This window comes from Indicator indicator, chromosome 7 (genome assembly GCF_027791375.1).
Source record: "Indicator indicator isolate 239-I01 chromosome 7, UM_Iind_1.1, whole genome shotgun sequence".
NCBI classification, from domain to species: Eukaryota; Metazoa; Chordata; class Aves; order Piciformes; family Indicatoridae; genus Indicator; species Indicator indicator.
In genome coordinates this window covers 14,923,954-14,941,934 of record NC_072016.1, presented here as the reverse complement: position 1 = coordinate 14,941,934, position 17,981 = coordinate 14,923,954, and the positions used below count along the sequence as shown (strand labels likewise).

Sequence of the window (17,981 nt, the reverse complement as noted above, 5' to 3'; positions counted from 1 at the left end):
TAAGATACTGGTTAATGCCTGGCTGGCGAAAAGCCAATGCAACCTTCGTCAAGAAACGGGCTCACAAATCCCACTTCCATGTGAAGTCCTTCTGGCCTAAGGCGCATCTACAACTTTTCTCCTTGAGCACTAAGTTAATTATGGTGCAGATTTCACACTATATAATTATTAATTTATTTTCTGTCTCTTCTTTTAAAATCCTTTTTACACTTTTCAGCTCCTTTCATCAGGCTTACAACACTATGAACTCAGTGCAAGTACCTGACAAAAACATTTTTCTACTGTTACACAACAAAACAAATCATTTTCAGAAATTCTCTTGAGAGAAGTCTCTCAAGATGTTAAAACAAGTTACAGATATAATGGTAAAAGCCTCAGCTCCTATCATCCTGCTTTTCTACCAGAAACAAAACTTAGGAAATGCTCCTGATGGATCATGAGCATTAATGCGATCACTGAATCACTTCCAGTACTTTGACTCAAAACACCTTACTCAGGTAATACAGCAAAAGAAAATGAACATTTTGAGATTCATCCACGTTAGACAGTATGGCCATTATGCTTTTTCATAAATGAGAATTGAGCATGGAAAACAGCAGCAGTTAGTTATTGCACATTTGGCAATGTTGTCTCCAAGCACCAATTTCACCTACTGCAGTGAGCAACTGATTTCTGATTCAATTCTGTAATTCTTCATAGATGTTTCCATATCAAACACTCAAGGCTGACCACACAACGTAAGTGCTTTCTCCTATGTAAGCCTCTCCTATACCTTTTAGACCCCACTGATGTCTAAATACTGCCATTTCTATTAAGTGAACACTAACCTACAGTAAATAGAAAGGTTTAAGCAAATTATTAGAAGATATTTGTACTCTGTGTATCTCACCAGTAACAATATTTAAATCATTTACATCTAGGAAAGAACAGCTTTGTAACAGCAAACATATTTACAGTATAAGGGAACCATGGGATGTTTCTCAGTATCTACTGCTTGACCTTGCACTCTGCAATCAATGGGAGCTTGCAGCTTTCGTCATGAATGGAAGTTTCTGGGAGTTACTAGAATTTAAATAGTAAATAATACCAGCATCATGTACCTCAACAAGACCAAATATTCTCTCTACTTCCACTTAAACTCAAATTTTATAAGATATTGAAATCTTAATTATTTAATGAAGCCCTCATTTAAGTTTCCATGAAAATGTCAGAATGTCTTGTTTTAAAGGATTTCCTTCATGTCACAAAACAGCAACACTGTCATTTTAAAAAACTGTTATAAAGTCTTCCTCAATAATATGGTCTCAGAAAAATTACTAAAAAGCATATTTCTTCACCAAAAAAATCCTCTATATAACATAGTTGTTTATTTAACAGAAGGATGGAATGAAATTATTTTTTTCCCATTACATATCAGAAGTCTGTCATCCTAAAAGTCATTCTGGGTTTTGACATTATAAACACACTTCAATATTTCTATAGGCAATGCCAAAAAATATCAGCAAGTGCTCTCTGATTTTTGCCAATAAAAGCATGACTCTTTGCATAAGAATTTTCTTGCCATTTATAAACAAAGAGATTTTGAAAGTTCATGCTTGTGATTGGATACGGTAACTGATATACTCCACCATAAGATAAAGCAGATAGCAAAACAGTGATTTATTTCAAGTGTAAATATTGTACAATAACTCCATTTAAACATGAAACATCTATGTTTAAAAAAAGTTATTCCAGACTATACTGAAAAGAATTAATTGCACTAAATATTATATAATATATGCACTGGATATTTCAGAATTAATTCAAATTATATGAAAAATTATCCTGTTGCATTACTGAACAAGCAATGCTAGACTACAAAAATTGCAAGCTCACAAACCTCTAAGGCTAAAAGATAATGTTGATTGTTTCACCAAAAAGCAACTTTAATGTTAAAATTCTCATTGCTATGGAACAGTCTTAGTAATTTCTGAGACAACTTCTTCACCCCCTACTTGTTCTTCAATTCTGTGACTGTTCAGTGTCAGAACACACAATGGTCAATCAAATTTGTAGAGCTAACTGCAAAATGTCCTAAGAAATTGCTCTGGAACCGTGCTTCACCAAGTCATATTACAGCTTGACCACTTCACCTTTTCCTGTTACCCTCACTATGGTGATCACTCTAAGAGAAAAATGCCACAGGCCGGAAGAACTGAGATCGTCAGCAGCTAGATTCCTCTCCAGCTATGTACCAGCCATATTGTTTCCCTAAATACAGCAACTAGAGCTAATTTAAACCATTTACAAGCTCTGTTTTAAGACTGAATATTGTAGTCACAACTTTTATTGAAGTTCCCATAATACAATTAGGTGAGAGAAGCCAACATATTCATACTATTTCACCTCCTAAACCTCAGTGACGTGCAAGCAAAAGGAAAACTTTGAAACATGCTAAATATTCAGCCACTGGTTTGTACTTGCCCAGGAGGAGAAAGAATTTCACTGGGGGTTAATACATATTCTGCTTTATCTACTTAATTTTGTGGTGCCTTTTTGCATAATTTTTATCTCTTATTAAAGCATTGGAATGCAGTGAATAATTAAATAAAAGAGCATAAGTAAAGACTACCTTCATTTTATTCCACTTCTGTGAATCTAAGAACTAACACTGGTTCACACACACAAGAAAAAAAAAAGGAAGAAATTGTTCCATTTTTCTGCAGCTAAAACATGAGGTTTTATTTAGGAGTTTTGCTTCTTTTGTTTTGGGTTGGGTTTTGGAGCGTAGACTTTCTTTTTAACAGTTTTCTCAATCCTTGATCAATTTTCTATGAAAGTCACCAGAAAATAATCTTATTAAAAATAAAGTCTTAGTACAGAACTCATGATTCAGCTTATGGAAATGTGCCATACCAAATGACACTTCTGTATAACAACATTCAAGACACACATGCTGATTAAATAAATAAATAAACAGTGCAGATGAGTGCACTTATATTGTACAGAATGGAGGCATTTCTAGTTTATAATACTTGTACACTGACTCCTAAGATTGTGCTTAGTCTATAAAAAAAACAAAACAAATACAACTCCACATTCTGAACAAAATAATAAACTGACTGAATGTATACCCCCATCCTGTCTGTATAGCCACAAAGAAATACAAGTTTGCAATTCTTTTAATGCAGAAAAACCTTAGGTTGTAGTTTTCCAAAATCACTGAGCAAATCAGCCACATAACTCCTATTAAATTCAGTGGAAGTTATTTAGCTAAATCACCTGGTCATCTTAACTTAGGATTTATAAATTTGTCATTACAGTTAAATTCAGCTCTGAGAGATAAAGGAAACAACTAACCCGCAAATTAGGTAGTAACCCTGATGAAAAGTAACTTAAAGTTTTGCCTTACCTCATTAAACCTTGTCACAAGATCTTCTATGGCATTCTGTTCACCACTGCAGGAAGAAAGAATAGTAGCAGATATGGAAGCTTTAATGGATGGCAGCTTGCTTTGACATTCAGCATTACTCAAATCCTTGGTTAAAAAGCAGAGGTAGTCAATGGGTAAGACTTTCCGGTACAGCTCCTGCTCCTGCTCGGTCAGAATGCTGGCAACCTCCTCAGGGAACTGGATGAGGTGCTGCAGTTCCATCAGCTCTTTGCTGATACCAGCCACGTTGGAGGGAAGGACGCTGGAGCCAGCCATAGATGCACACGCTTGACGTTCTAAAACAAAACAAATTCAAACTTTACTAAGTTTCACCCTCAACTCCTGGACTGGGCTATGCGAAAGCATGGTAATGTGTTTATTTTTGGTTTGTTCTAATGTCCATTCATTCATTTATGCAGCAGTACACTAAATGCTAACTATATTTACACAGCTTAATACATTCTGTTAACTGGAGTCTTTCAGTGTATCTCTGCACCTGGTATCAGCTCGACAGTTGGTAACTGGGGCTTCTGAGGTTGTTAAACCTACCTGCCAAAATGTGCTTGCTTCCTGGCTTACCCAAATGCCTGCTTCAGTCACCTGCAGTTTTTGCTAGTAAAAGGATCATCTGAGCAGGGTGTGGCTCTGTTTTGCCTTCACCTCAGAGCCTACAGTACAAAGGGGTTTGAAGCCTTGACCTGTGTATCAGAATTCTACTGCCACAAGAAATAACGTATAATGAGCACCTAAAACCCATGTGGGCCAGCGTTTTTCTTCATATTCCTCTTGCTGTAAGATACCATTTGTCTGATCTCACTGCACTGTGAAACAAAAATGCCTAAAGTTACAAAGCACTTTTCATTCCTCTGGGGGAATGCACGTATTTGGAGGTATGTGTTTTATCTGTTACTACAAAACATTCATGGTAGTTTTATAATATCCTAGCAGTGATGTCCCTTGAAAAATAAAATTTTTCCTAAGAAGGAAGAAGCCAGGCTTTGTAAGATTGTATAGGAAGCCTGAAACATCAACATGATGATTCCAAAACAGTGAGTATGAGCTTTCTGACTAAGTAAGTTTAGAATGGGCTTTCTGAACAATAATTTTTCAAGAATTACTTCAATGTATAAACAGTCTTAGTAGTTTATTCTGACTCCTCTTCCTTCCCAGGAAAAGGAGTTTATTTTTTTTTATTTGTTTCACAAAGTATCTTTAGAGATTGTTTGCACTCATGGTGCAAAAGTGGTGTTACACTCCAGATGGATCTTTTACTTCCTTTTTTAAATATCAATAAACTCTCTGTTCATAGAGTAACCAAATATGCTTTCTGTTCTCTAAAACTAATCCAAGTTCATAATGACTGATTACAATTCATTCTCTTATAACAAACAAAGTATGAGACATGGGGTTCTCTGTGTAACATTTATCTCATGCAAACTCTATTATCAATCAGTGGGAAGTTAAAAAGACTTAAAAATACTTTTTCTTAACACATTCTACTAAAAGTCAAAAGGTAAATTATACCAGTCCTAAATAAAGACTTTGACTGAATAGAACCTGTTCAGCAATTTTCCAATATGTAAAAGGCTTCAGAAAGAGCCAGAGTAATTGTTTCTGCATGTAGACTAGCAAGGAAAAAATAAAGGACTTTATTTGTAACAAGCAATATCCTGGCTACATAGTGGGGAACAGGTATAACTTCAAGGACAGCAAGGTACTGCTGTACAGTATCTGCAGCTATCAAGGAATCTCTGTCACTGAAACTCCTGCAAGGAAGATCAGAGGGGAAAACAGACAGCTAAGAAAACCATGTTGACATGTTGATCCTATTTTCATATAATCATAGAATCATTTCAGTTGGAAAAGACCTCTAAGATCATTGAGTCCAACCACTGACCTAACACTGCCATGGCCCAACGTGTCATGCCTACACATTTTTTGAATACCTCTGGGGATGAGGACTCTACTTTTTCCCTGGGCAGCCTATTGTGAAGCATAAAAATATTTTGGGCTTCCTCTTAGTCTTGTCTCCTTTGATACTAGATAAGACTCTAATTCTGTTTCCTACCTCAACCTGTGCAGAAAAATTCTAAAAGATTTTGCAAGAAAAAGCTCATTTGAACTGCTCTTGGCATTGCAACAGAACATGTTTTCTACCAAAATAAAAACAATGCAAAATATAACATTAATTTTATATTTTGGGAATTGTATACTTGCATACTGCTTTGCATACACTGACCAAGCTGTCAGTGTCACAACCAGTGTTATCTCAGAAAGAAGGCAATACAGAAGGCATGAGGCAAACATCTTGCTCCCTCACACTGTCTTGCTGCCCACTCCATGCATGACAATTCTTCACATTCAAGCACTTTTCCTGGGAAATAATGGGATGGCTTGCCAGCCAGAAGGCAGAGAAAATACAGCACACAAATTGGATCCTTTTTCAGACAAAACTGCACCAGAAGATGCATTCCCAAAGGGCAACTAACACATTGCAATTGGTAACAAGCCTCCAAGCTCTCGAGAGGCCATGAGGGTCAGGGAAAGGATAATTGGACTAGGCAGCTAACATACTGTATCAGCCACAGGTGATCACATAACACAGGTGAGAAGACAGCTAGTAACATAGACAATACAATTCCACAGAAATACTGGTGCTCTGCAAATTCAATATTACTTGGTAACTACAATTATCAACACCTTTTATCTATCAATATAGTAGGAAAGGAAGGCATAACTATATAAGGAGTGCACAGTCAAGAAGTGACTGAAGGAAGAGAAATAACATGCTAGTGAAGATGTGCTGTTCTCTGATGCACTGCTTGCTGACTAGAGTTAGGAGTGCACTGTCAGTAATTCACCTTCTCTATTGCAATACCAACTACAAAAACTGCCCACATTCACACTTCCAACAGAGCTATACTTCACACTGTCTCAAAACTCCAACTTTGCTCAAAGTCCCCAAAAACTGGCAAAGGTTGACACTGAATTTGCAACTGGCTAGAGCATTGTTCATGATCCTATTGTACACTGCCTTAAATATAATCACATTCAGGCTCCACTTATTTCCATCTCTCACATCTCTGAACAAGGCTCAACACACTGAAGTGACCAGAGTTGAGAAAGTGGCTTCGCAGTGTATCTCCAGACTGTCAGAAACTACTAGGAATATCTGATTTGAATTATATTTCACTAGCCCATTGATCAAGTCCAGCAGAAAGCTAATGTGAGAATATTGAAAGCCTTTAACAAAGCTACCTTTAATGAAACCATTATGTTCTGTAATGAAGGCTTCACAAGGCAGTTTCATTCTAACAGAAAAATGAGCCTGTCCAAAAGAAAATCTTCTTGTGGAAACTATGCCAAGGCGACTCAAGCCATGGGCTAAACAAGACCAGCCACTGGTATTACTGGATTTGGAAAAAGAAAAATGAATAAAATTCTTCCTGATTAAAAAATCTCTGAATTTTAAACTCTTATTTCTCAGTTCTCCAATAAACTACACAACTGCTGCATGTTTTATGTATGCATCCACAGAACAAGCTGCTGCAGCAAGAGTGCAGCTGATAACCCAGGAGAGGCACACAGGTCAAGCAATTATAAAGGCTTACAGCTGAAGTATGGAGATATATATATATACTCAAGAAGTAGAAATACAATTAATTTCGTTGACTATTTATACATCTATAATTCCTTCATCCATAATTCACATCTTTTCAAATCTTGGTTGTTGATGTATTTCATTTTGGATTCTGATTTTTCTCTTTCCTAACTCCAGTCATCTGTGTTTTATCACAGAAAATATACCATCCTCATTCTTCATTTCAGACTTACACTCTGCACCAAAGTTTGCTCCATTTTTTCTCTCTCTTTTTACATGCCTGTACTAAATTAGTGGTTTTTTTCTGGACTATTTTTTGGCTGTCTTTTTATAGTTTTTCATGTCAGGAACTGATCTACACTTCTCTGTTTCTGCTATAAAGCTTGCTAACCAGTGTCATCCACACATCTTCCAAATTTCTGTTGTCAGGTTACGTTCTTCAGGAAATAGATCATATCTTTTTATGCTTCAAAGAAAGACCAGGTCCTTAGGTTAACTTGCACAATGGAACTGCTTACAGGCCAAATTCACAGATTTTGTAAGAGTTAAGGCAAGACACAATCCTCACTAAAATCAGTTGTTGCTGCAGTAAATGGTATTATTCTTTGTGCTCTACCACAGCAAGTTCATCCTAAGAAGAAAATTAGGAACCTGACTATTCATTTGCAAGTTGTCTAAAGCTGGAACTGATAGCTTTGCTTATCCTTCTGATAAACAGATGAAGTAGATAATCTTTTACACAGCAATCACTGTTTCTGTTAATCAAAACAAGGTAACCTCTGCCTACCTTTAGAAAAGGACAGGCAGAAAAACCAATTTCTAAATGGGTTGACTTAATTGTTGCTTATACATATGGGAACAAGAAAGTCTCATCTTCTCTAATAAAATAATAATGTATTTAGGAATGGGAGAATAAACACAGAATGGACATTACTCAGTGTAGGCTCATCATAAACTCTAAAAAGCACCATCTCAAGAATTACTTTAAAAACACTGCAATATTTAGTAAGGAGCTTTTCTATCAATAGATTAACTTCAAATTAACACAGGCTTAATTACTATAAAACAGCATTCTCATACATCTTGTATATTTATAGGCTCTATAAAAGCTAAACTGACAAAAAAACAAATTTGAAGCATGTAAGTGTAAAAAATCTGTATGTATTTTTGTGCATGTATACAAAAAAGTTTCTAGTCTTGAAAAAAATGTGGGTTTTTTATGATGGTTTTCTCTATTGAATCACATTATGCTTATATTTTCTATATTAGAAAGAGGTTGACTTAGTATTTTTTAGTATGAAAAACCAAAGAGTTGACTTTAAAGGAAATACAACGAAATCTTTATAAACCATGAAAAACATATTAAAAGGATAGCGTTAATTCAGGGTTTTTTTTGACATTTGTATGTTTAACTAAATGCAGTAGTCATGTGACATAAGCCCTAATAATAATAGCAAAATTATCAGTACATTTATTATATTTCTTGCAAAGTTAAAATTAAAATATGCTTATTTATTACATTTTTATTTCATCCTGCACACAGATAATTACAATACAATATAAACGTTGGGCTCCTGCTGTCGATTTTCTCCAAGCAGAATTTCAGGAGTGAGTTTGAGCAAAGTAAGTGGAATCCATACAAAGACAGAAGGAAAATAAACACAGCCCCAACTGTAATCAGACCAATGTCAAAAGTGCTAATCCTGTGTAAAATTACAGTTGCCAACCATACAATTTGTATTTTGATAAAATCACATTGTTTTCCATGTGAACTGGGACCAAGCAAGGACAGAGGTACAGAATTGCTTTCTTCCCAAATCAAACAAAACAATGATACTTGCAGGAATATGCTATACATACGGGAGTACAACCAGGGAAAAACAACCGTATTTTTAAAATGAGCACAATTTCAAAATACTAAACCTCTAAAAAAGGTGAAAATTGACTTTAAACAAAGTTTTATGAATTGACGAATGGCAAATTAACAAAACTAGATTTGTGTCTTAGGGTTTCTTTCTAGGTTGCCATTCTTTCTACACTTACACTGAGGAGGAAAAAAAATGCATTCTCTTTATACATTCAAAAACCAGCAGTTTGAAAGCAGTAAAATGGAAATTATTATCAGTAAAAAAGTGCTCCCTGTCTAGAAGGCTACAGAGTTAAGATTATGTGATTATGATGAATCTGTGTGCTCTAAAGCAGAAAACAGACTTCAATAGCTGTAAGAATAAAAGTAATTATTTAACCTATTGTAAATATTTTAACTCAGCTGCTTTTTATAACAGACTTTAGTTACACTACCGTGACTGAAAGTACATAAAAATCTTAGAGGATTATTCTTCTAAGCTAGTATTAAAAGGTAACGCAATAAATCAATTATAACAAAAATCTTTTTAACAAGCCATGCTACAGACATCCAAGCTGTTAGTATGTTTTACAAGAACAGAAGAATTATGTTTACAGTGAGAAAATAAAAGCAGACCACAGGGGGGAAAAAAAAAAAAAATCAAGAGAGCCACAGGTGAACAACTGAATAGATATTATTATACAGAAGTGTTCTGTTAAAAAAAGAAAGAGGAAGAATACAATAAAAAGCTTTCCCAAACAGAAGAGACTTCCACACGTAATGTATGACAGTTTAATTGAACAGCAGTTTCCTACAAACATTAGCATAACTGGGATAGCATTGTTTTGCTGTTCCCTTGGATGTGACACATCTCAGTCCCATAACAACAAAGCCAACAAGCTTTTGTTAATTTCCTGTTCCTCTCGTGTATAATTAAAAATATCTCTGTCTCTCTTTTAATGAACATGAATTCACTTCTAACGATTCTGATTACAAACAGCTCACTCCTCTATCAAAGGGCCTGATACGGAACTCAGCAGGAAGCCTGCCACAGAACAGGATCAAGTTCCAGTTTCACTGTAGTAATTGCTGAAATTAATAGATCCCATTTCTTCTTCAAATTTACTTCTGAGTCAGTCAAAGAATCACAATCCTAAATCTAGCAATATAAGGTATCTCTTAAAAGTATGTAACAACATGCTTTATAAATTATTATCAGGGGAGCTCTGGAGCTACAGGGTACTTGCACTAAATAAAACTGGAGTTCAGTATGACCTGAACATCAGTGAGCAGAAGATAATACCCTCAGCAAAGAAAGATTGCCCGATGATGACTTGAAGAGAAAAACATTCGTTTAGTCAAAGCGGAAGATAACCTTTTAGAACACCAACTAATAACACAAGCAAACTTCACAGCTACTTTGAGAATACCTGCCTTGAGTTAAATTTAATCATTGGAGAAAGTGTCTCCAAGTCATTGGAGAAAGTGATCTTCTCTGGTGGAGCAGCAGCAAGTCATGACAATGGGTCAGGTCAAAAGAACAATAGTTTCTACAGCACAAAGGAAAAAAGGTAGAAATCATCTGTAGAACAGAATTTAGCTGAAAATAGATCACTATGAAACTATAACACATGGGTATTTCTATCAGGGCTGAGATGCTCATGCTTAATGAAGTTATGGAACCTCTAGAAAAGATTTTTTAAGGCAACAATCATATTGAGGTAGAATTCAATTAAATCACAAATGACTGGCATAGTGGAGTTCAGTAAACAGAAAAATACAGAGTACTTGTAACAACAACCACTTATTTCTAAAGACACTGGAGGTGAGGAGAAAGTTCTTCTCAGAGAGAGTGGATGGCCATTGGAATGTGCTGCCCAGGGAGGTGGTGGAGTCACCATCCCTGGAGGTGTTCAAGAGGGGATTGGACGTGGCACTTGGTGCCATGGTTTAGATAGTCATGAGGTTTAGGGTGACAGGTTGGACTCGATGATCTTTGAGGTCTCTTCCAACCTTCTTGATTCTATGATTCTTGACTTGGGAAAGGGCTCAGTTTTGAAAGCCAAGCTCTGAACTGTGTGCTCCTTTTTATCTTTTGCGGTAACAGCATCAGTCAAATGAAAAAAAGAAAGTACTCTATAGTTAGAGATACAATTTCTGACTTGAAACAAATCTACAGGCTATAAACAAATTACATACTTATGAGGACAGCTGAGATGTATTGGCATGGGACTGTTTTTTGTTTGTTTGCTGCAAAAGTTGTGGATAAACACTCTCACAGGCTAAAACCTATGCATAGAGAAATGTTAATTCAGATTTTAAAGCTGAGTTAAAGATGATGTACAGAAAGTATTTACTAATATATTAGTTTTAAATTATCAGTTACATATGAAGAAGTTCCTACCAACCTTGAAAACCCATTTAGACTCTGTTGTGAAGAGATTTAGAAGATTCTGACTATAAACCACATATATGAGCACCGACATAATATACAGAAGAAACTTAAAGCATCACCATGATTTCACCACACCTGAGACTGCCATGCCTGCCTTACATCATCCCCAGGGTACAGCTAAACGCTGCTCTGTGTAATTACATCTACACTGCTGCTCCGATTTCTGGCAGTGTATCCCAGGGCTTTTACCACTCCACTAGTTTGAGTTATTCATGGAAATATTTTGCAGTCTACAAAAGATGAACTTGGCTGCTTGTTTCTGAATTACCATATGCTGTCAACACATTTAACCAACCACTTCCTGCTCTGTATACAGTTTGGCTAGTACTGGCTACAGCTGATAAAAACAATCACAAACCTGTCCATAATAAATGAATCCACTGGTTTTGCTTCTGGTTGTATACTCATGGCAGGGGGAAAGATGTAGATAGGAGCATGGTAATTTTGACTGCAAAAACAGTAGCACATCTCAGAATAATTTTTTTTCCATTTGATATTGATTTCCCAATTCCTTTCCATTTCAGGGCCACTAGCAAAGAGTTGGGACTGCATCCTCATGCAGACACAGAATGACTAGCAATGCCTCTGGAATATCTGTTTAAGAATCAGTGTGATACTGTGGGTTAACTGCAGTCAGCAAACATTTCTTCTGCACCTGATGTAATAGACTTTGAAGGCAGTGCCCTAACAAATGACCTTGAGGCTACCACAGTAGCAAATGGCTATCTCAGCTACAAAGGGCACCTCATGTTATGCAAAGTTTGGCTGAACACAGACATGTTCATAGATATTAAGGAGAGGTGAATCAACAGCGTGTACTGCCAAAAATCCAAAGACATCCACTGTCTACATGTTTAGTCACAAAGCAGCCTTATTCCTCCCAGTCTATATGTTTGGCAATGGGCCATCTGAGCCCTGCTATTTTAGGGGACTAGTTCTCAAAATTACCTCCCAAGTTCAGAATATCTGCCAGAAGGCAGCACATTGAATTATAAATTTGGTGGATAGACTGCAAGTGTCTGATCAGCTCGTTAAAAATTAGATCTTAAAAGCTGTTTGATACCTATATTCCATCTGTCTTGATGAGGCATGCTGTAGCCTGTGCTGTGCAAGAGCAGACACAAGATTTTATTGCTTCAGACAACTATCATCATGACGGCTAAGAGAAGGAATTAAGGGAAATAATGGCTGACTTGTAAATCTGCTCCTTTATATCACTGTAACAGATATGTGGAAAGGCAGTAAAGAGGCTGTGACACCATCACTGTTGCTGTTGAATTGTTTTCAGGGTTTTCACTATCTTCTGCAATGAAATCTCCTCTATTGAATCCCCTCCTGACCTGCCAATCTCCTGGAGGTGTTTTTTGAAATATTCCACTTTCATACACATTTCACAAGTCTTTCTCCTGATGTCTGTCAACAGTGGTAAGTGTACCAGACTCTTGACTTGAGCAACACCTTTTAAATTACTGGATAAAAACACAGCACCAAACATGGAAATAAAGTTCAACTTCTATATAAACGTATGTATAAATTACCAGGTAAAGTCCACTACATAAGAAATAGCTAAAAGGGAAGATTTGAGTCTATTTTTGAATAAAAGAGTGTTCTAGAAAAAGAACTGTACAGTTCTCACTGCAAAATGAACAAGTTACTGCCTGAGTTAAAGCAATACCAGACTTTCAACCTCACCCTCAAACTAGGAGTTTCTGTGCACTGACAGAACAAAATTAAATTAAAGCACATAATACTTTGAGTTAGCTCTGCAATGGAGAAATATCCAGTGGTTAAAGAGAGCACAAGAATCTCAGATCAGGTTCCAATATTTGAGTATTTCGATTACTATAGATCAAAATTATATTGATTTTTTTTTTCCACTTACATAAAATAGAAACTAAGTAACTTTGTAGTTTTAAGAAGAAAACCACTGTGTTATGAATCCGTGAGAATAGGAGAAATGTTTTTTTTAAAATGCAATTTGAGCATACATACGTACCTAAGGAAAACAAGGATGTTAAAAATCACATCTATACAAAGTTAGGTACCCATTAAAATGCAGGCTCATGCTCTCGATTTTTCCTATTTTCTTTCTTTGTATTAGCCACTTTAATTACTATACAAACTGTAGCTGCAGTAAAACATAGCATTTATCATGTAAATAAGTACAAAACTGCAACAAGAGATGTTTCCCATGTTTCAGATCCTCCAGCTTCGAAGCATTCCTTTCTAGCATCAGGGAACTGGTCCCCGTATTTAGTTAATGATCTGCTGCAGTTTGCTCTTCAGCTGCACAACTTTTAACAATTACCACAAACCCAAATTGCATTTTTGGCTTTAAGATCCTCAGAAACAAATTTTGTAAGAAACATTATTTTCCTTACTTTGGTCTCACCCTGAAGGCCAAATTACATGCAACAACAGACCCTTTAAGGATATGGAATGAAGAAGAATGTCTGTTCCCATCTTGTCCAGTTAGCCAAATACTGTAGAGAATAGGAATACCTAAATTCAAAGAACTATTTCAGTGAAAATTGTTTCACTTTGCAAAACAACCATTAAATATAATCCTTTAAGGTAAAACCGGTAGGAATGTTCACCACGACTTTAGTGCAAATACTAAAACTGCCATTGATGTTAGCAGTGCAAGAAGACAACTAGATGCCAATCTGATAAATTAATTTTAAATACAATTATGCCCAAAAAAACTCCATGAAAATTAAGTAAGAGTATAGAGCCTTTCTGATTAATGATTCTTGCCTTTTGAATCTTCATATAAAAGACAACCTGAAGCATGAGAGATGCTACCAGATTTTTTACATAAACCAAAGGAGGCAAATCTGCTGCTTAAGGTATTCTTAGTGATTATTGGAATAAAATCCAAGTCACATCCGGTAAAAACAACAACAACATTTGATTAAATGTTCCAAATTTAAGCCTCAGAGCTTAGCAGAGAAAGAGTTTTAAAGGAATGCAATATACTTCAAAAATGTTTGATCAATTCAGCGTTGTACATGTCTAGAAGCCAACAGAAGTAAGACAATAGGCTACACAAACTAATAAATCAAATTTAACTTTATAATGGAGATTTCAACATCTATGACTTGTCTCAGTATCACTTACTTCTTCCTACCTCAAATATAATTGCTTGAAATATTTATTCATGCAACCTTTCTTAAGCTCACGAGTTAACTGTTATAGTTCTGCTAGAATAAATTCTGATTCAACCAATTATTTTCTATAATTGTTTTTGCTTAGTTCATGTCATTTGGAAATTAGTGTAAGCTAAAGATTGTGTTCAAACAAACAGAACATAGCTATGTGTATTATACAGTTGTAACTAGTTATCTTGTAAAAATGAATGTATGTATTCCATTTGGTTTTCACAGGATTAATACACTTACCACATAAAAGCTCTTCTAAACACTCACAAGACTTCTTAATGAATTGTGTCTTTGTCATTAGCCTTAGCACATTATACTAGAAAAGTTGTTTGCAGTCCTTTTCTAATATGAAAAATTTCAAAATTAATGATTTTGCTATCCAAAACCAAACTCAACACTAGTAAAATCTGAGATTACTTTTTCAGATTTTAAGGTATCTCCTTTCATCTGAAGACTTCAAATACAATTAATTTCTTCACTAAAAGTACATAGTTAAAATTCTTTCCCTTCCCTGTGGTGCCATTGCTACCTGCACTGATATTAAGTCTTAAAATGAAATTAGAGGCAACTCTGGCAACAGTACTGTTCACAGAGTAAGAAAACAGAACATTTAAGAAAATAAAGCACATCAGATTTGCTTTGAGCAGAGTTGGAGCAAATAACCAGAACAGTCCCTTCCAACCCAAATGATACCAGGATTGTTACACGGCAGTTTAGCATCTTACCTTGCTAACAATTCAGTTTCACATTAATAACAAAGAGGGGAAAAAAAGGGGGAAAAAAAGTCACTTGTGCAAATTTCAGATTTATTGGAAACAGGAAGTGTTCTAGACACAAGTAATGCAGATCTTGTATGGAATGGAGTTCTGCTTTCCTAAAGCAAACAGCTCAGAAAAAAAGAAGGAAGAACACTAAACCTGAATGTTTTATATGGCTTTTTAGGACAGCAAAGTAGCAAAAAAAGGAGATGTCAGAAACAAGTTCTCCCACATAAATCTCTGATGACACTCATAATTCACCATCATTCAATGTTTTCAAAGACACAGACAGACTACAGAGCATACAGTAGCGAGCTACAAAATTGTTCCAGACTTGAACGATGAGACCTAAAGGAAGAAATTTAGATCAGAAATGCAGAGATTTAGTTCAGTAAAATTAGACCTGAGAGGTGACTTGACTGTAGTAGACATGTTAACGTATTTCTCCAACGGGGGAGATATGTTTTTAAAGACTTTAATCCATCATAAAAACAGGCTTAACAAGAATAAGCAATAGTGCCTTGACAGGCAGCCCCCTTTACTGCAAGCATCAGTAACCACTGGAAAAAGCTGTATATGTGGACGATAGTTCTAAGTTCTGAAGTCTGTACATTAGCACAGCTGGCCTTTCAGTTACTGACATTAAAATAGAGACAAGTAGGTTTTAAGCAAATGACATCTTAAAAGGACCAACAGTTAGAGAGTTCTCCATTTGATGGGGGCAAGCACACATCTCCACAGGCTGCATGAAGCCCAGTTGTTTCCAAGTGAAGACATTTATTGCATTACACAGACAGATTATATACTTTTCTTTAAGCAGAGTTGGCATATCCTAATTGGCTATTAATTCCTGACATGCGTTTAAGCAAAGCATACAATAGGTTATAATTAGTAAACAACCTTTTTAACACATCCAACCAAATTCTGTCCAGTCTTTCTTTTCAGTTACAAGATGTCTACCTTTTTGCCCAACTCAAAGACTAACCAAATCCTTCTCTAACTGGAACAAGGGCCAGCCTCCCTCCACATCCATTGACACTGGCGCTGCAATTCTATGAGTTGTCTTATTTTCCCAAACAACATGCTCTTGTTGCCCACTTCTCTTAAAATCTGATGTGCCATCATTGATGCAATCACTACATTTTTTTTTCTTTTTCCCTCTCAACCTTTCCCATTCCTGTAAGATTTTTCTGATGTTAGTCCCTCATTATTCAGCCACATGCATATCTTTTTCTCACCACTGCTGCTTTTGTCCTGGCAGTTATGACAGCCAATATCACCCACCTAGGTCCATTTTCTTTAAGTGGAGAAGTCCTATAATTGACTGGACCCCTCCCCTGTCAAATCCCCTTTCTATTGCAACATATATGGCAAGGCATGCTGTGCATTTTTTGTCTCACTCCCAGCAGATATAAAAGACAACTTCTTACTTCCACCTTACACTAATTATTACTGATGTAATATTTACCACTTATATCTTGAAAGTGCTTGAAGCTGGACAGTATACAATGACAAGACTGAGAGGACTACTGCATGGCTTTTATATATGACCTACTTATTTTTGCCTCCCAGTAAACCAGCATACTTAATCAAGAGAGAGCTTGTGATGTACTGTAGCCAACAAGTGCTATTTTGCAGGCTGTTTCTCACCAGTCCTCCCACACTGACATAAAAAGTAATATTTTTCTGCACATTAGAATCAGACACCAGTCACTTTCATGACTCCATCCATTTTGTTATTGTAGCTATTACTGAGAAATAAACACATAATAAAAATCTACCATCAAACAAATAGCTGTAACTTCCATTCATTGTAGCAGTCTAAAGTAATGGAAAAAGAGCAACTTTGTTTCCTTTTTTAAAAACGGTGGTGAATTTCCAAACTATGCAAATATTGGGGGTTAGTTTTGGTGTTGACACACAAAATGCCTGCACTTCTTTACCCCTCAATCATATGAGAGAAAGCAAATCAGCAGGAAGTCTGCAAGAGTCTGTTGTAAGTCAAATAAAATGTAAATTCAAAACTATCATTTTCACACTTTCTACATGGCTTAGGAAAACGTGAAGAAAGCAATTACATTTCTTAATAGATACAACATTTTATACATAAAAGAGGTATTTTTTTAAAAGAACAAAAGTCAGCATGTTAAATGAAATCACTGCACATTTGCATAAATTTTATTTCATATTTGTGTAACCAAAATGTTTATTAATTTATGCAGGTGTTTTGGGCAATCAGTTGACGGCCCTTGCAAAAATTTTATGTCCTTTACAAATACCAACTTATTTATTATTTCCAAGTCATATAATTCCACATAGACAAAAGATTATTTTTTCCTCTTAATGTTCCTACGAAAATTTGGGGGTTGGATGTTTATTTTGCACCAAAAAAAAAAAAAAAATCTAGGTTTGGGAGCACATAGAAATCCTTGTTATAGACACAGTTTCAGCTATATCTCTGCATGTAGAATTTAAAATCTAGTTTAGGTTTTCCCTGTTGTCTTTTTAAAAGGAATTCACTCTATTTTTGGCCATAGAAAATTCCTAACATCTTTTTCCTCCTGCACACGTAAGTTTCTATGCAAAATCCTCCTATCAACTTCAAGACAACCAGTACCTGAAGCCAGCACCTCTTTCTCTTTTGTGTTTCATGCACATATTTGAACAGTTTGATGACAACTTTAGGAGGTTTTACATTCACAAGTCCTTTACCAATGTGGTAGACAGGAACTTAACTTGATCTTTTCT

At 35.8% G+C, this 17,981-nt stretch overlaps 1 protein-coding gene across 3 annotated transcripts in view; it reads right to left on the bottom strand.

Annotated features, from left to right (window-relative positions):
- PLCE1 (phospholipase C epsilon 1) overlaps window positions 1–17,981 on the bottom strand; it is a 119,785-nt gene that overhangs the window by 49,777 nt on the left and 52,027 nt on the right. For all 3 annotated transcript variants that reach the window (XM_054382072.1, XM_054382073.1, XM_054382075.1), the window contains one exon: window positions 3,392–3,708. In XM_054382072.1, the coding sequence (XP_054238047.1) occupies window positions 3,392–3,708 (317 nt within the window). The remainder of the gene's footprint in view (window positions 1–3,391; window positions 3,709–17,981) is intronic.